Raw genomic sequence first — 20,367 nt, forward strand, 5'->3', positions numbered from 1 at the left:
ATGGTCCCGCTGCGGGTTTGGGCCGCTCGGCCGCTCGGCCGCGCCGTGGCCCGCGGGCTCCCGCTCCCGGCGCCCTCCCGCCCCCGCCTCTGCAGCTCCGGCCCCCGCGGCGCCCGCGACGAGGCCCCCGAGGCGCGCGCCTGCTTCACGACCCCCATCTTCTACGTGAACGCGGCGCCGCACATCGGGCACCTGTACTCGGCGCTGCTGGCGGACGCGCTGTGCCGCCACCGCCGCCTGCGGGGTCCCGGCGCCGCCGCCACGCGCTTCTCCACCGGGACGGACGAGCACGGCCTGAAGATCCAGCAGGCGGCCGCCGCGGCGGGCCTGGCCCCGACCGAGCTGTGCGACCGCGTCTCGGCCCAGTTCCAGCGGCTCTTCCGCGATGCGGGCGTCTCCTCCACCGACTTCATCCGCACCACCGAGGCGCGGCACCGGCGGGCCGTGCAGCACTTCTGGGCGGCGCTGCAGGCGCGGGGGCTGCTCTACAAGGGGCTCTACGAAGGGTGGTACTGCGCCTCCGACGAGTGCTTCCTGCCCGAGGCCAAGGTCAGCCGGCAGCCCGGCCCGTCGGGGGACCCGTGTCCCGTGTCCGTCGAGAGCGGGCAGCCCGTCTCCTGGACCCAGGAAGAGAACTACATCTTCAGGCTCTCGCAGTTCCGGGAGCCGCTGCAGCGCTGGCTGCGGGACCACCCTCAGGCCATCACCCCCGAGCCCTTCCAGCGCACGGTCCTCCAGTGGCTGGAGGAGGACCTGCCGGACCTGTCGGTCTCTCGCAAGAGCAGCCACTTGCACTGGGGCATTCCGGTGCCCGGGGACGACTCGCAGACCATCTACGTGTGGCTGGACGCCTTGGTCAACTACCTGACCGTCATCGGCTACCCCAGTGCTGAGTTCGAGGCCTGGTGGCCCACCACCTCTCATGTCATAGGCAAGGACATCCTCAAGTTCCATGCCATCTATTGGCCTGCCTTCCTCTTGGGGGCCGGCCTGAGCCCGCCACACCGCATCTATGTCCACTCCCACTGGACGGTCTGTGGCCAAAAGATGTCCAAGAGCTTGGGCAACGTCGTGGATCCCGGAGCTTGCCTCGACCGCTACACCGTGGATGGCTTCCGCTACTTCCTCCTCCGCCAGGGCGTCCCCACCTGGGACTGCGATTACTATGAGGAAAAGGTGGTGAAGCTGCTCGACTCCGAGCTGGCAGACGCGTTGGGCGGCCTCCTGAACCGATGCACTGCCCAGAGGATAAACCCTTCGGGGACCTACCCGGCCTTCTGCGCCCCCTGCTTTCCCAGTGAGCCCGGCTTGGCGGGGCCAGCGGCTCGCGCTGGGCCAGAGGACTACGCTCTGGTGAGCGCAGTGGCCGCGTTGCCCAGGCAGGTGGCAGACCACTACGCGAACTTTCAGATCTACAAGGCCCTGGAGGCAGTGTCCAGCTGTGTCCGGCAGACCAATGGCTTTGTCCAAAGGCACGCGCCGTGGAAGCTGAGTTGGGAGAGCCCCGTGGACGCCCCCTGGCTAGGCACGGTGCTTCACGTGGCCTTGGAATGTTTGCGGACCTTCGGGACTCTGCTCCAGCCTGTCACCCCAAGCCTGGCTGACAAGCTGCTGTCCAGGTTGGGGGTCTCTGCCACAGAGAGGGGTCTTGGAGAGCTCTCTTTCTTGCCCCGATTCTACGGACATCCTTGCCCTTTTGAAGGGAGGCGGCTGGGACCTGAAACTGGGCTCCTGTTTCCACGACTGGACCAGTCCAGGGCCTGGCTGGTGAAAGCCCATAGGACCTAGAAACTCAGTTCTTACGGTTTCTGGCTTGTGGTAAAAAGAGCAAGTGTGTTGTTTTGCATTTTCAGGAAAGTTATATTAATGTTTTCTTAAGTGTTGCACCAAATGAGCACATAAGCCATGTCCCTGTGAAAAGGGGTGTAAAGTGTTTCAGGTGCCCAGCCCTGGCTCTTGTTTTCTCTGCCCGCTCTTAACCACTGCCCTTTGTATGCCAGTGTCTCTAGATGTCTCTAGGGGAAAGATGGGTAAGAGGCAACTCTGCTGAGACCATTCTTTCTTCTGGTGCCTCCTTCCAAACCAGGTTATTTACCCGGACTACCTCTCATGGCTTGCTTTCCATTGGCTGCCAGCCTCTGCCCCGGGAATCGAAGTTGGGCTTGGAGGTCCCTACCTCAGCTTTAAGCCCTATTTTGTTACATATGTTGGGTCTCCTGTTAAAAAGAGATTCTTTTATTAACCTTTAAAAATTCAGTGTCCTAGACTAGATGTTTATATTTTCGGTTCTTAAAATCATGACTAATGATTAATATTAGCAGTCCAATAGTTGTGCTTTGTAGCACTACACTCCAACCAGTAGATGGCTCTAGTCTCACATGTGGAATTAAGATGGAGGTTCAGTCTTTAGAAGAAATGTTTTCTGCTTTCTAATTTTGCAGAATTTAAGAAAATTTTTATTGCTTTTCTTAAAATGAGGGATAACTGCAACCACTGCTGTTTTACAGAAAGCCATAAAAAAGATCAGAATCCTCAGCTTTCCTCAGACTACTGAAAAAGGACATTTAGTCTAATTAAATATTTACTATGCTAATAAGTAAATATATCAAGTTTGTTTGGACTATCTATGATAAATTATAAAGTTCTCTTGAGGTACTTGGTATGTTAAAAATTTTAAACTTTAATAACAGTAAATTTAGAGGTATGATTTAAAAAATCTTAAGTTCAAAAGGGCAGTATTTATATTTTTTAGCCATCATTTTGTTATTCACATACATAATTTACCTTATATGATTTTTTTTGGTCAATCAACATCAATAACAATACAGAAATTGTACAATAGTTACTATAAATGTTAATACATTTACTTTTAAGTAGTTTTTACTGATTATTTCTTATGCTCTTTTAACTTGTTATTAAAGTTTAAAAGTTTGTAAGTACCTTATTCAGATTCATACTGTTGTATTTGTTGAAGGTGGTGGTGAAGGGAGGAATGATCAATGCTCCAAGAAACTCAAACTGGATTTAAGGAGCTCTCCAAGGCCCCATAACAACACAGAGAAGATGTTAAGTTATCAGTTATATAAGGACTACAACACAGTGAGCCAGCATTGTATCTGATAGGTGATTGATTGGACAGCCAGGCCAAAGTTGAGAACTTGCCTTGAAATATCCATTCTAAGCCTGGTAGCCAGCAGAGAGGGCTCATTATGAAGTAACTTATTAGATTGCTAGTTCCCCAGATTTATTCTGTGTGCTACTGTTTAGCTCCAGTTTCCATTGAGAGATTGTTTGCTTGGGAACATTACTTAAAAAAGAATGCTTGAAGGTATTCTGGAGTGGAAGGATGGTTTTGACAAATGTTCCTTCAGACCTGGACTTCCCGTATGACTTATTCCAGTTACCTGCTGGGATTCGTAGAGCAGATTATGGGGGCCTAGGATTGAGTGTATCGCCTAGGGCTGAACGGAGCAGAGTAGGGAAGACATGGGATCTGCTTACATGGTGAAGGAAAACAGACCTACAACCAGTGGGATGATAACCTCTGCCTTTGCAGTGTCCCGTGAACGGTCCTCCAGTTCCCATCATGAATGGAGAGACAGTGTCTTCCACTTGACTGAGCTTTCCTGTGGCCTAGTGCTGGTCCATACACTGGATCTTTGCTTGCTGGGTGTTAATGGAGTTCCTTTTGTGCAGTCTGTCACTTGTGCAGGCATTTTAACTGGCTACCAGAATATCTGTGCTACTGGAGGGCACAAAAAATAGGGGATTCAGAGAAGAGGGTATTACAAAAGACAAGATACTGTGAATGAAAGGTGTGATATGGAAGATGAACCAGTTTGATTTTCTGTAGGAGGTAAAGCAGATAGCCTTTGGGTACTGGATGTATTCAGTTTGATCCAGCACTTTAAGAATGGCAGGTGGTGGATAGGTAAAACTTAAAACTGGAGGACATAGCATTTCCAGGAGAGGGCATCCTAACCACGGGAGAAGATGATAAACTTGTAGACCTCTAAGAATCCCCCTACTCCAGAACTGTTAACAGCTTTTCTGGCATCTTTGGATCCCTTGACCAGAAGTTTCTCCCAAATAATACTCTTGAGGCGCTCAGATTTTCATTGTAGGTTATTCTTGGAGACAGTGTTGCAGGAGGTTATGACAGAGCACTGATCAGGTGTTCATGGGATGTCCGTTATAGTGATAACAGGCTATCAACTTGGTAGACAACATTCCTGTCTATGAAGTCATGCAGGAAGTTGTGGGCAATGGACAGTATATGTTAAGTGGCACCATTCAATATTAGAGGGCTATTCCACAAGTGAATTCATAGATTAGGCACCTCTGAAGCCAGGAGACCTGTGGCTATACAGAGGTTAGGAATAGACAGGAATGCTCAGCTGGCTTGGCTCAGTGGTTGAGCATCGACTTATGAACCAGGAGGTCATGGGTTGATTCCCAGTCAGGGCACATGTGCAGGGCTTGACTCAGTGTGGAGTGTGCAGGAGGCAGCCAATCAATGATTCTGTCTTTTCTCTCTCTCCTCCCTTCCTCTCTGGAATCAATAAAAATACATTTATAAAATAGAACAGGCAGGAACAAGAATAGATACAATCTCGGATTTCACTGAGATCTGTTATTCTGGAAGTAGGCCTCGTTTTTCTTAAGGACCTGTGTGACTATAGGAGCTGAGAAGAGCCTGAAAAACTTACTGTTAAGTTGATAAAGTACTCAGGAGGGCCTAGGCTGAAATATGGGCCCTGAGGCAAAGGCCAATTTCTTTTTTTTTGCAGTTGTACCTGTGAATGGAACATAGCTCTTTAGATTTGGGAAGTTCTAAAACCAAAGTAAAGCCAGTAGTTGGTCAGGTTGTGGGGCTCCAAATTGGATGACTTATAATCATAAAGTAACAGGCAGTACCAAGCATTCAGCAGACTCCTCCTTGGGCATCATGGAGGGACGGTTTCCTGGATCTCTGACTGCCCAACCCCTATTGAGCATAGCTGCAGTGTTGGCCTGCATTAGTGCAACCCTGAGTGATTGGAGAGGCCATGCCTCTCGACTAAGGTTTGGTCCATAAAGCTGCTGTATAATCTATAATTGCCTCCTGGAGGCAATGCCCCCAGAGTTATAGAACAACTGTCCTTTTTTTTTTTACATGTTTTTATTGACTTTTTAGAGAGGAAGGGAGAAAAACATCGATGAGAGAGGAACATTGATCAACTGCCTTTGCACACCAGTGACATGTGCCCTGACTGGGAATAGAGCCAGTGACCTCCTGGTGCATGGTTCTGCGCTCAATCACTGATCCACATTGGCCCAGCTGGAATAACTATTCTTGTTGGTGAGGTCTAGGGTGCTGTGCCGGAGTAAATAATATCTGTGGACCTGAAAGGGTGTGGATATACTGACAGCCATGTGTCTGTTTTTGCAGCAAGGTTTACTAGTTCAGAGAGCTTGGGGGGAGCTAGGGCACAGATTAGGGTAATCAAGAGCACAGGTTAGGGGAATCAGTTCTAGAAAAAAGCCTCTTGCAAAACTAAGTATCAAATATGTAATTTCAGCACAACACTGTTAGTCCTGCCCCTTCCTCTAACAAAGTTTGGGTAGGATTGGTTAACTTTTCTCAATAGTAACACACCAAATTTGAGGTTAATAATGCTGGAAGGGCCAGAACTAAGTTAATTCAGGTTAATTAGTGGGCATTTTAACTTTCTAGGAAGAGTGTCTTATTCTTTTCTGAGACAAAGGAACAAAGGAGCCCAGCCTATGCTGCTTTCCTCTATGGCACTCACCCACCTGGAGATGAATAGGCTCTTCCTTCGAGTTCAAGTAGTCCTGGCTAACCCAATAGAGATCCTCTGAATTAAAGAAGCCATCTCATAGGAATCATTGACCACATTTAAAATACCTGCTTAACATCATATGAAGGCAATTGGTTTTACTTATATTTCCATGACAAGGAAGGGGAATTGGGAAGAGCTATCTGCTGTGGGAAACTGATATAGGGTTAAGCCTCAGACTGACCTGTTGGCAAAGTCACAAACAAGTCCCAGCTTAGAGGGCACAGTCCTCTTAGCATAATTAGGCTTGACCTTATAACACTCCCCAGATCTTACCTGGGAAGCTAATGGGCTGAGGAAGTGCAGGAAGTGTAACCATGGTCAAAACAAGTGAAACTCACAAGAACTGTGTAACTATGGTAACCACTACCTTGTTTACCTCACTATAAAAAGCTTGGTGAGGCCTGAGCACAGTGGAAGTCCTTCCTCTTGAGTTGGACTTGCTCGCCTGGTCCCCCAATATTCCCAAATCATCTCCTGTCTTTTCTTTTTCATTTGTTGTGCGGCTCCTCTTCTAGACCCGAACCCTGAACCACGCAGGGCGTGGAGGGAAACACGACAATCTGCTAAGATCTTTCAGCACTTTGACAACTAGAAATTATATACTCTGTACTGTGCTTCTTCCCAGGAATAGTTATTGGGAGGTTCAGCCACCTTTGAATCTTTACCGAAGTAAGGTGAATTTAACTTCCATTTGGTGAACAACACAGTTTAACTCACCATGGACTTTAAAGTCCACACTTCCTCACTTAAGAACAAGGTGATATACGATGTCAGGATGTTTCAGGAAACCAAATGTGCCATCTGCAAGAAGAAAATTCTAGCTCCAAGGAGAGGTGAGCCCTGCCTTCAAGTCATTAAGGATTTGGGGATGAAATGTCTGCAGGAGGCCTGGAAGACTCACTGGGTAAACTGGAGGGACAGCTTTAGGAATACCTGTGGAAATGGACGATGCCACTTTTCTTAGTGTACAGTATGGTGAAATGGTGCTGACCTCCTTATGCTAGTCCACTCCTAAGGCTACACCTTGTGCATGTACCCCCCGTTAACTGACAATCACTGGTCTGTGAATTTAACATGAAGATAAGCCTTCAAAAGCTAATTTATGATTGTTATAGATTGGATCATAGTTCTATTCAATGCATTCAATAAAAATATGACCAATTACACATTTTTTTTTCATGATTAAAGTATTTTTTAAAGGGTAATATCTTTTACTTTGGAACACATTAAGATAGTTTCAGTACTTTGGCTTCCTTTGAACTAGTCTAAAAGTGTCTATTGATTAAAAAGCTATACATTAAAAAAATATAAAGTTCACAAGTGTGTTATACATTTTAATCATTAAAATACAAATAGAATGTATTTCTTTCAAGCCATATGTAATGTTAGAACTGAATCCAATAGAAGACAGGAGAAAAAAAGCAAAGAAAAATGAAAAATTTGGTAAGAGAAAGCCTATAAGATGGTAGAAATAAATACAAATATATTCGTAATTGTAATAAAACATCATAGGATGAACCTCTGTCAAAAGACAGCAATGTTCAAGCTTAAATGTAAAAAGTTACATGTAGTTAAGTACTTAAACATAACAGAAGATAGGACATGAAGAAATACTAGGCATATGTTAACCAAAGGAAAGCTGGTATAATATTAATAGTAGATAGTCTATATTGAAGGGAAAATTGTTACTAAAGATAAAGTGGGAATATAAAAGGAGTAATACCAACAAGTTATAAGAATTATGAACTTGTATGACCTAATAACATAGCCTCAAAATGTAAAAACCCAAAGCTAAAACTGAAAATGATAAATGTTGGTCTGCAAAAAAACCACAAAACAAAAAACCAACAAAAAACTGCCTTTCATGAATTCAGAGAAACCATGCAACGAGAAAGTAAAGATAACTCACACTAGATGTTAACATTGCAGCCTAATGCTCACTACCAAGTGGATCACTGATGAGTGTGAACAATAAAAGTTTAATAGCAAACAAAGTTTTGTGACCAAGACTTTGACTTTTTCCATGCATGTCTCTGTGAAAATAACTTACTTTTTGAATAGAAATGTCAGCAAATATACTACCTCTTCAGTAAATCCTCCCTAAGGATTAAAAGGAGACACTCCTGGCCATAATTTTGCCATTTTTAAAAATTGTTGGTTCAGGAATAAGCGAAGGTGAAGGGAGAGACCGAAAGTTCTATGTTCTTTATTTGTGTTCTCTCATTTACTTTCCCCATTAATTTTGTGAAGTAGTCTTTCTGTTTAACTGAAAAACTGAGGCACAGAGAGATTAAGTAACAAACGTGGCTAAGGTTATGCAGCTGTCTCCATGCCAGGGCTTCAGCACCATCCCCAGCATCAAAACCACAACCAATCAGTGAGGACATGCTGAAGGCATTGTATTGTGGGGAGGAAGTAGCATAATCAGCTCCAAGACCTAAAGATGAAAAGTCTACTTAAGAATCCTTAACTGAAATATATCAATGATTGTTTCACAATGAAGAATTAGTTCTTGATAGCTAGATTCTGAAACAGATGATTGCCAAAATAGAAACTTAGAAAAAATTTTTTACTTTTACCATAAAATTCTCTTTTGCTTTCAATAGTTTCCTTTATTATTCTAAGCCTGCTTGTATGTGCTGGTGTAAATTTTAAAAAATGTTAATAACTATAGTTTCTATTTTTATTTTTCCTTAAGATTATTTTGTTTCTTATTTTCAGAACAGTGTCCCAAATTCTTGGCTCCAACAGTTCTCCTCTAAGTGAAAGTATATTATCATATCCATGAAGCTAAGTATTTTGAAATAACATTTTACTATTTGATGCTTAAAATACACATTTATCTCTATACATGAAACATCAATATTCAAAAGTTTTATTTGAATTAACTATTATAGTAACAAGGCCAGAGAATTTTATTAGAGGTTACAAACACTGAAACTTTTTCATTTCATACATACAGTTTTAATACAAATGAACTTACTAAAAGACTCATCTATTTACTAACAATTTAAGTTCTATGAATTTACTGAACATTTATTACTATATTCTTGTGACACCTTTCCTAACAAGCCTGCAGAAACCAAATTAAACACCTTCTGACTCCAGTTATTACCAAAGCATAAACTATCCCATTAGCTAAAATGACACATACTGGGTAATTCTTGGTAAAATATCACCTTATATATATGACAATCAAAACATATTCTAACTTCCCCAAATTAGAGACTTTATTGTGAATTGTATAGAGAATACTCTGTCATATTTTACATGTTTTATGAAAGGTAGCTATTATGCTGGCCATGGGCTACACCTTAATGAAGTATAAAATCTATGTTTATATAAAACTTAGCTATCATCTATATTGTATTTTAGAAAATGTATCAAAAGTTTTTGTTAACCTGGAAGGCTAAGAACACCTATATCTTTATTCTATGTTTTAAATGATTTCATCAGAACTCTAAATTCAAGCTACATAGTCCCATAGTTAGCAAGTCACAATGGGCACTTTTTCAGTATTTTTTTGCACGGCAGTCTATTTCTTGTTAATAAAATCACACTGATATATATTATAAATAATATATGACTTTTTTATTATCTTCAAAAGTCACTAAGAAAATGAATTTATGAAGGCTTTCATAAAGCAAAGAATCTTCAATTCTGGTAAACTGAAATTACTGCACTAACTTTATATTTAAATTTCTATAAAACTTATTTTATGGGAACTCCCTACATTGTTAGAAAGCAAAACTTTTAATCCTGAGTTTAGTTTCATTTACAACTCATTACTGGAATACATTTAAGTAAATCAATTTACAATGTGTAAGAAGCCCATTTTGATATTATAGAAGAAAATTGTAAGTACTAAAATAAAATGAAGTATTGGAAATATGTATGAAAGCTGATGGTTGGAATTTTACTCCATTTTAGAATTTGGAAGGAGTATTTTTTGTTAAACATAACAAAATATTTTTAACATTCATTATAATATTGTCTGACCTATAAAAATTGTTAGTTAATAATTGATCTTCAAAGTAGAAAGTTTTTTCTTATTAAAATGTCCATATTAAGTCAACCTCTAGAAAGTAGTTAATTCATAACAAATTTTAAATAAAATGTTTTTGATGTAACTGATGCCATTGAATTAGTTTTCTAGCCTAAGGAGAGTCTGTAGATAGCACTTCTTCCTTTTTCCATAATTCATGGAGACCGTCTAACAGTGGAGCTATCAGTTCTGGGGCACAAAAACCAGTATAAATGTGTAACTGTGTGTACCTAAGCATAAAAATTTGAAACTCAACCTGATCTCAGACAGAAAAACAAAGGAAATGGTGAAAACTTAATGTTTAACATCAAGGGTAGTGAGAAGGGCACTAGCCAAGTTCAACCAAGTTGTCAAATCTCATCATTGATATATTTGTAGAGGTAGATGTTTTTTAAATATTCAATATGTGAAGGTAGGTAAGTCTGAACTCAACAGTTTTAAACAAGTCATTCTCTAAAGGCAAAACACAGCTAGAGCACAGGCATAAAATCTATTGGTAAACATAGGGTTGTTGCTGACTTTATTTCCATTTTTCCTTTGGCATAGACATTAGGATAGTAAGTGTATTATTTTAATTGAGAACTTCTTACAAACAGTTGGAATTAGCCTGAATAAAAGAATCTTACAAACTAAGACCTGAATGGAAGCTAAAAAGGAATACTGACAGCGTCACTGTGTTGAAGGGAGAAATATGTGTTGAATCTGACATGATATATGCAGCAAATGCTTCTACTTGCTAAGATGCTATAAGAACCCTTATACTTCCTATGTGAATGACAAAAGAGGGCCAAAATAGACATGGAGATATTTTTAAGTATAGTTAAAAATAGTGTCAACTTTGTCCATAGTAACTGGTATAAAATAAATAATCATAATATGACAGGTTTCCATATGTTATATATACAGATTATTTTTAAATGTATTAATGTCTAGCAAAGTTTCTAATGTAAACCTAGAATTTATAAAAAAAACATTTAATGTAGGTAAAACATACATTAAGCTAAATACAGTGAAACCAAAATAATGTAGAAGCTAGAATCTTTTACATATTATTTGAATTTTCCATATTACAACAAATGGCCTGTTAAATTCTTCATATTACAAGCAATGGCCTGTTACTATGTATATTCTGTATATGCCATGACTGTGTTTACATATGTGAAACATCTGGAATAAAAGTAAAAAACCCAGACACCAAAGATGTTTTAAAGTAGTTGTTTTTGACATTTTCATGTTGATAAAGTAGCCAGATGATGACTGAATTTTTCAAACTTTACCAATATATTTGTTTTATACATATCGTTTGTTCTTGTTACAGATTGCACGTCTATGTTACTTAAGTGTGTGTGAAATAATAAAGGAAACCACAATTTTATCCCGCACTTCCAATGTTCTCCTACTAAGATTTCCTTAATTTACTTCAAAAAAAGGCAAAAATATTTAACCGTAAGCATATCCAAAACCCTCATATTGTTACCAGACCAAATATGGGGCTAGTTGTTTTCTATTATTAGATAAAATAGTTATCTAAGACTCTACTTAACAGAGTCAATAGAGGAAGGTGGAGTAAGAATTGAATCTTTTGCTCTGAAATCTTTTCTAGGAAGAAAGTGTGGGCTTTGAGAATACTGAGATTTCAAACCTACAGATGAAGGTTGAGAAAAGCTGCTTCTCACAGAATGTAACCTTGGTTCCTAAGAGATTTAAAGGAAATTAGGGTTTAATGCATTTTAAATGGGTCTTATTTTACAATTACTTCAGGGAAAGATTTTAATAGTAATATGAAGTGGGCCTGGATTTTGAGAGACTAGATGTGCTTTAGGAAATGACCTGCTGCTGGATGGGGAGGCATTTTAAGGCAATGAACAGACTCACTAAAAGGGATCTGAGAAGAGTCATATCTAATAGTATTTCTCAATTATTAGGCTATACCTCTTTTGTTCTATCCCTGAACTTTAATAAAGACTTGTTAAAAAGAAGATTTATATAGTTAGGGATATACAAAATTAGAGTCAGATCCCAGGGTTGAGAAAGCAACTATGCAGAGAAAATCAGGGAATTATTAATGAACTTTCATATTAACAGAGTAATATTTTATCCTATTGTTAAGTAAAACATCCAATGAATACCCTGGTCCAGGAAGTGATTTTTATTTGATCCATGGCTGAGTGTAAGGATTGCTGGAGATACGGCTTTGCTCAAGACACTTGAGTAGGAAAATTATATATTTTGACTAATGCCTACTTCAGAGCATCAGTGTTTAGCCAAATTCTTTTGCCTGAAAATCTCATCATTTTCTCTGCCCACTTTAAATGATTTGAGTTTGAATGTTGTTATTCAAGAAAAATGCGAGCATCATGGAGCCTGAGTTTATTTCATAAAGTTGAATAGAACTTTGGAAGAAGCATGTAGGCCAAATCAATTGCCTAGCCTGAATCTGACAACAGAAATTTAATACCAAATGCTCTGGTAGTTCTAAAAACTAGCAACCTCTATATAATTAATGGAAATGAACTAAATTGTCCGAAATAAAAAGCACAATTTCTCTAAAAAGGGATGTCTAATAATATACCATTGTACTTTCCATGATTTGGGCACATTTGACATTCTATTGATCTACCAAGACTCTGAGCATGCCTACTAACAGTCAATGAAACAACTTGCCAATGCTAGGGTAGGTAACTGTCAGGAGTAATTCATAAAAACAACGGGTGCATTTTAATGAACTATCAGACTTTGATGCCTCTAAGGTTAAAAATGTTTTAAATAGTGCAATTACACTGAGTTTATTCACATCACTTCAGGATACTCTGTGAAGTTCCAAAACAATCTTCTAACCAGAAAAGAAACATTTATGAATTACTGTAAAATAAAGATAATCATCAAAATGAGTGTTATGAGAAAATTCACTCCAATGACACGAGGCTATCTTTAACCTTGGGCACTGTTGCACTTTTTGAGCTAAGGAGACTTCAGTAGGCAATTCTGTTATTAAGCCACTCATCTTTAAACCACACACATTTTGTCAGTATAAAAGGTGGCATGAATTTGGTACTTGTCATTAGGATGTTAAAAAACTCCTAAATTATAATAATCCTTCCCCCAAATAGCAAACCCTACATGGAAGGTTTATACAAAAACTGATAAATACCTATATTGCAGTTATTAGCAAGAAAAATGGAAAGAAAGAAGAAAAGCAACCAAATGTTCATTTGTTTTTCTTGGTGGACTTTATGCTTTCAAAAATGTGGAAATGTGCCATGTTTCCAAAATATAAAGGGTAGATGGCACCACCTGTAGCTATCTTTTGCTATCAGAGGGATTAATGTTTTTCTGGATAATTTAGAAGGTCTTTCTTAACTTGTCTTCCTTCTTATATTTCCCAGAATACTGAGTTGTATAACACCTTCAAAGAAAATTTTTGATTAATAATCTAAACTAAATTCTAGGATAATTCTATTTCTACTATTTTGGTTAGGAAACTGTTCATACTTAGGTTATTTGATAAAAGCATGATTAAACAGATTCATGTTTATCACAATTTGCTTATTTTAGAATTATCATACTTTATTTTACAATTGAAATAATTTCTGATTCAATCTTCCAGATGCTTAAGGGATTAGAATACACATTTTATTTGTGTCTAAGATTTAATTTGTATTAGATTTAATTTTAGTGATCCAACAAAAGATAACTCTTGGATGAGACAAGAATTATTTCTGAAAAGTGCTGTGTTCTTTAAGATCTTCCCCTCTCAGCCTCCCCATTCCCTTGGCTCCTTACAGGTGACAATTAGTAATTAGAAGTGTTGGGTCCTACCACTTAATAGCTATGTCATTGTGGGCAACTCTCTTAACTTTTCTAAGTCTTACTTCTCTCATAAAAATTTGCCTGATTATCTCACAAAAATATTAAGTGGATAAAATGAGATAATGTATATGAAGTGCTCATAAATTGTAAGGTTGCTATATAAACATAAGGTATTATTTTTGCCTTGGAATAATATAGTAAGCAAAAATGTGATATTCCAAGTGTGCGTTTATAACAGATTATCATCATCAACAAAGTTAATACAATTTTTATTGGGAATATTATCATAGACTCTAAACAATCTTCAATAACTTAACCAAAACTTTTCTTTAGAACTACCTAGTAATTATATAGCAAATTTAGTTACAGGGTTTTTATCAATATATTACGACTAATATCTTAATACTATTTCCCAGTTGTAGACTCTGTAGTTCTTAAGTATATGATTCTATGATTTTATGTTTATAACATAGGGAAACAGGCTTATACCTAAATATAATTCTATTTATATAGCTGTATCAGTGGCTAAAACAGAAACCATAATGTTTCAAGGGTTGAAGTAATAGAGGAGTTCAGGCCTATCTCTTATGGCTTAATCCCTTCTAGACTATACATATATTTTTTATCTCAGTATAATGTTACATTCATTTTGTAATATATTAATAGGGTAACCTATTAATTTTCCTGGGACAGTATAGGTTTCTGCCTATAGTATTATTAGAGTTTCATTTTTGAAAAATAGTCTTTGAATAGAATGATTTTATAGGTTTATTAATAAGATAAACTTCTTTGTTGGTCAATAGTATATATTTCAAGAATTAGTTTAATTATTTTTGGTGCCCCCTTTCAGTCTCAAGTATCCTGATTTGAATGGTAAATATATAATTTCTGCAAGAAGAACTTGGAGTAGAAGATCAGCAAAGTAAAGAACTTTCTGACTACTATAAGGAGCAGCAGTCAAAGCAGAACTTGCTATGATTGATAAACACCAAAGGAATCTGTCTATAGGTAAGCAGCCTTGATTTCTATAAAGAAAATCATATCTAGTCTGTCTGCTGTTTATCAGTGAAGGTGGGAATGAGATTCAAGAAATATGTGGTGGAGAAAAAGGACTCCTAACTCTGAATCCAAATAATCATATTTCAGGTACTAATATTCATACTGGAACTTGGTAAGTCTCCTCTGAGAAAAGATGTAGTTACATTCTTACACACGACCCTATTCAGACATACCCTGATACAAGCTTGTTTTACTATAATATAACGAACTGTACTTTACTAACAATAGATACAAGATTCTCTTGGAACTGCATGATCTGAGATTAAATCATGTCAGTGAAAACTATACCCTTAACCTAGTGTATGAAGATGTTTAGTTTGAAGGATGTTTAATAAAAAAAGTAGATGAACTAGATGATTTTTATGAAGAAATGATCGTTAGAATAAATTTTGGATATTTTCCCCAAACAATTCAACATTTAGAAAAAAATAAGGAAAGCTGAATTCTCTGTAATGGGTATGCAAAATGTAAGCAAAGGTGACAAGTTAGAAAGTTACTTTCAAGAAGCCAGTAAGTGGATTAAGTGCTATCAGGATAGTGCTATTAAAAGAAGATCTAACATCAGTGGCTAATAATTTTTACTTACAAAATAAAAATTTTTGAAATTTCATTGTGGAATTTAGTCTATTTACATTTCTAAAACCTGAAAATAATGAATGTATATAGAATCTTTATATGCTAGTATATGTTCTTATGGCCTACTGGTCTCATGAAACAATTTGGCAAACGTGTTCATTATGGTTTCAAAAGAAACATCCTATTTGGCTCACCAGGAACAACTTGGGGGTCTAGGTCCTGTTATTTCTGTTGCTGCTGCTGAGCATGGAAGACATCTGGGGATGGGTGAGAGATTTATTACGGTAATACCAATACTTATGGACTTACCCCTTCTGTTCTAAGTTAGGAAGTCAGTGAAAGAACTGCAAATGTATGTAAGAAGGTTTTTTTTTTATACTAGTACAGAAATTTTAGTGATAACACTGTGATTTGCTCTGTAATTTTTGAACAATGGCTTTTCCTCACTACCTATTTCCTAATTTTATAAGACTTGGTTTTAGAATCAGAATTTAAAGTTTCCCTTTGATGTAAGAACAGTTTTGCTCTTTAAAAAAACAACTGTCCTTTAAGAATAACATTTAAAAAAAGAATAACATATATAATTGAATATATTGGTAACATATAAGAAGAAAAGGTAAAAATATTAAAGCATTCCAAGAACAATAAAATACAGTGGAATATTAGCCAATTTTATGTCAGAGGTGAGTCCTTCTTTTATCAGAACAATTCTATTAGGTGATTCATATTATATAAAATTTGAGACCAAATGGCTTCTGTTATAGGAAGGCTGCAGCATTATCTCAAATGTTAGAGAACAATTTTAATATAGTCATAATAATCACATGAAAAGGCAAGAATACTGATCATGTTGATGGTATTACTAATATTTAGAAAATGTTATCAAAAAGTATAAATACTATGCAAATTTTGAAGACCATGGCAGAAAAAAATTCAAGAGTAGCAGTAACAAAAAATAAAAAATATTAGACAAAAGCTTATTAAATGACAAAATAGCAAAGCAGTAGAACTGAATCATTAAGATTAAATATGTGCTAAAAAGCATTAAAGTATTAAAATTCTATTACAATTAGATATGACTCTTATCCTAAATATTAAAATAGATAGCAACAAATATGCAACATAACTTGTAAAAGGTTGAGAATAACGCAAAGCAGAGAAAATGAAAGACATCTCACTATTCTCATTGTGGTTATTATTTATGGAATGGATAAAATATGTAGAAAATGTCACAACATTAGATTAACACATTAAAAAAACCAACATGCCACATCTACCTAAATAATTTTGTAAAACAGCTGAAAAAGCAAATTTCATCAAATTTAGACAGTTTATAGTGGAATAAATATGGCGAGGATTAACTAACCCTAAGTTTCACAATGGGCAGCTCCTAGCCGGTTGGTTGAAGCTGCGTCTTGGCCACACAAGGATCATTGGACAAGAAATCAGTTGAGCTGGACTAGAGCTGCCCATTTGTCTTAATAATGAATGCTCCACACTGTCTGTTAAGTAAAGAGAAAGAAAATATGGATCAGAAAGAATGCATGGGAGGCGATAAGTATAAGTTAGAGTAGGCGAGTGCAGGACATCAATGAACATTTAGTGAATACTTGCAGAACGCATGACATTAATTCTATTAGTGTGTCATCAAGTGAGAGGCATATTAGGAGGGGCCAGAACTCAGGGGAGGCTTGCTCACTGCTCTCTGAGAGCTTGAAATCTATTTATTATCTACCTACCTACCTACCTATATCTATCTATCTATCTATCTATCTATCTATCTATCTATCTATCTATCTATCTATCATCTATCTATTAAAGCTGGGGACTGACACAAGGGCTTAGGATAGAAGAAGCAACAGGAGAGAGCACAGGTGGGACTGCTCGGGCTCACTAAGTCAGAGCAAAGGGGGCCTTGGAGACAGGTTCAGGGACTTAGTCTGGAACAAGCTGCCGCTCTCCATTGCTCCCTTGGTTGTGAGCCTTGTGGGGTCCCTTAGGATTTAGGAGATACATGCCTGTTGGGGAAGAAGGGGAAAGGAAAGGTGCAGGTGTGCTCCCTGCAGGGAGAGCACACCCTGGGACCTTTGTTTGAGAGTTGTTTTTTTAAAATATATTTTTTGATTTCAGAGAGGAAGAGAAACATCAATGATGAGAATTATCAATTGGCTGCCTCCTGCACGCCCCCTACTGGGGACTGAGTCCACAACCCAGGCCATATGCCCTTGACCAGAATCGAACCTGGGACCTTTCATTCCACAGCTCTATCCACTGAGCTAAACTCGCCAGGGCTGTATTTTGTTTTTGTTTTTTAATGTGAGCACTTTCCTTCTTTATTTTGTTTGAAACTCATGTAGTAACCAGTAGGATAGCCACTCATGTACCAAGAGATTAACATAATTTCCAAAGCATCAGGATCATTAAGAGAATCTGGACCTATGGGAGGTGGAGTGTTTGAAAGTTTTTAAAGGCTGAGAGTTTAGGGGAGAATCTCAATAGAATATTCATCAGTTTTATGCAGATGTGCCAAAATGAGATTTATTCCCTTAATTTCACATCTATCCTTGGGTGTTGGCACATGGCACTAATTTGACTTCTGCTATCTGTCTCCCTAAGTGGGGTGATTTAAGCTATTTACCCTCTGGTTGGGGAGGAGTCTAAACCATTTACTCTTAAGTGTCCTTGTTTAGGGAAGACAGGATTTTGTGTTCACTAGATGGCTGTAAACTGCTTGGCCATTTAACTGTTTCCCTATTCTACTTGTCAGTCTTACTAGCCTGTCTCATTTCCCACTCAGGGACTTCCATCTCTACAATCTTTTAGGGGTGATGATAAATTATGTCTTCAGTGACTGCTTCCTGCTGACAAGAGCTGTGGTCCTGGCCTACATAGGGTATGGAGGTCTCTCTGATCTAAGGAAAACAAGGGAATGGGATTTGAGACTGGAACAGAGAGGCTGTCAGCTGATTCTTCCAAAATAAGGGGTAGTCTAGAATCCCTGAAGCATCATTCACCATCTTATTGTGGAATTGTATCATTCCAGAAGTGAAGTTGGCAGACTGCTTCATATTTCATTGACTCAATTAATGCAGTCCTAAAAATAACTCAGTTCAGTTAAATTGTTAAGTCTCATTTCAGGAAGCCAAGATGCAGATGGGCTCCCAAAGTGAGACCTATACTGTGTAAACAAGTAGTCAGGTATTGAATAAGAGGTATGCCTATGAAAACAGAAGGAAAACAAAGGTTAATGATCACAGCAAATTATAAAAGGTTTTGATTCTGTAAGACTTGTCAGTCCAGAAGATTTTTAGATGTAAGGATAGTTTCTTTCGCTGGAATGAAAGCAAGCAGTGACCATCTGATCTTCCTTATCTGCAGTCTGGATATCTCTGGTGATTAAATTCTACATGGTTTACATAACATCGGTCATTAAGATTGTTTAACTTTGAGCTGTCTCAGGTCCTTTGGCTGTAATTTGCAAGTGCAAAGCTCAGAAAGAAAATTTTAGTTCTCAATAATTCCAAGTCAAAAGATGGGGGAAAATGAAACATCAGTTTGGAAGAATACTAGAAAAAAAATCAGGATCCAATTCAGTTTGTAGGTGAAAAATAAAACTTTAGAGGCTAATATCCACAACTGTGTATTATAGATTCTATTTTTATTTTTATTTATTCACAGTCAGGGCTAGATTCTATTGAAACATAATTCCCCCCCCCTAAAATCACCCTAATTTTTTTTATCAAAGATAGCCAAATCAAGACTATTTACTTCATTAAGTCCAGTTTCCATTTAGACTTACTTGCATAAAACAAGAATAGTAATTGATCATAAAGGCTCTCTTAAATCTGCTTTGCTGGAATCTCATAAGGAAGCTCCAGATTGAACTTTAATTAGCTTCTCAGGGCAAAGAAGCCAAACCACATAGTTATCATCATTTGCCTGAAATACCTATAGATTTGGGTGAATTCCTCAAGTTCTGGGGGTTCCCAAAATGTCTTGAGGTTCTTTCTTTCTGTCTTCTAGGAAGAGACTGCCATGAACCATGTGAATAAGCAAGGTACCAGGCCATCTCGAAGGGGTTTTTATTGGCTTCCAAAGTCAATCTTAATTTATAACTTAAATCTTTCTTGTGACATCCAGAGTCTAGGCATGTCTCTCTACTTACAATCTATTTTAGACTATCTCTTTTCTAGTGTTACAGTATAAATGTTTAGTATCCTATATAATAAAAGCCTAATACTCAAATCGACCGAACGGCGGAACAACTGGTCGCTATGATGCGCAATGACCACCAGAGGGTAGACACTCAACACAGGAACTGCCCTCAGCCCGCAGGCCCCAGGCCAGCAAAGGCGGGTGCCCCCCCCTCCCATAGCCCCGCCAGTAGCCCTACAGATTGGCCCTGATCGCCGGCCAGGCCTAGGGACCCTACCCATGCACAAATTTCGTGCATCAGGCCTCTAGTATAAAATAAGGAACAGGTCAACAAAGAAACAAGTTGAGTTATAACATTCCTTCTTTTTTTGAAGACATCAAGTGGTTTTAAAAAACATGATTTTAAGAAGGGAAGAGAGTTTGGCAGAAGGCCATTTATAAAGTTGCCCCAAACCCAAAATGTACCCTTTGAAAGTTGGCACTGGTAGGACAGGCATATAGATATCTATGCTCTATTATAAAGAGTAATCCCATATATCTGCATCAACCTGATGTTTTTGTGTGTTAAGATTAGTTTGAGTCAAAGAAACAACCTCGTTGGTACTAGCTTTTTGGTATTTTGGGCATAGGCCAGCTCCTAATTTAGGGAATCAAGCTGTTGCATACATGTTTTAGATTTTGAATAGGTTCAAAATTCTCCATATTTATTCTAGGATCTCTAGAGCAGTAATGTCTGATAGAACTTCCCATATTGATGGAAAGGTTCTAGATCTATACTATCAAATATGGTAGCCACTAGCCTCATGGAACTATTTAGCAATTGAAATGTGGCTAGTTGTATTTGGGGAACTGAATTTTAAATTTCACTTGATTTTAATT

The 20,367-nt window shown here is 38.4% G+C and overlaps 1 protein-coding gene across 1 annotated transcript; it reads left to right on the plus strand.

Moving 5' to 3' along the window:
- Positions 1-8,293, plus strand: MARS2 (methionyl-tRNA synthetase 2, mitochondrial). The gene has a single exon (XM_070421772.1). The coding sequence runs from the start codon at positions 1-3 to the stop codon at positions 1,786-1,788; it is 1,788 nt and encodes a 595-aa protein (XP_070277873.1). The 3' UTR covers positions 1,789-8,293.
- The last annotated feature ends 12,074 nt before the right edge of the window (positions 8,294-20,367 follow it).

The sequence above is a fragment of the Myotis yumanensis genome, unplaced genomic scaffold (assembly GCF_028538775.1).
Source record: "Myotis yumanensis isolate MYYU_CA2020_CCGP unplaced genomic scaffold, mMyoYum1.0.hap1 SCAF_8, whole genome shotgun sequence".
Taxonomy (NCBI): Eukaryota; Metazoa; Chordata; class Mammalia; order Chiroptera; family Vespertilionidae; genus Myotis; species Myotis yumanensis.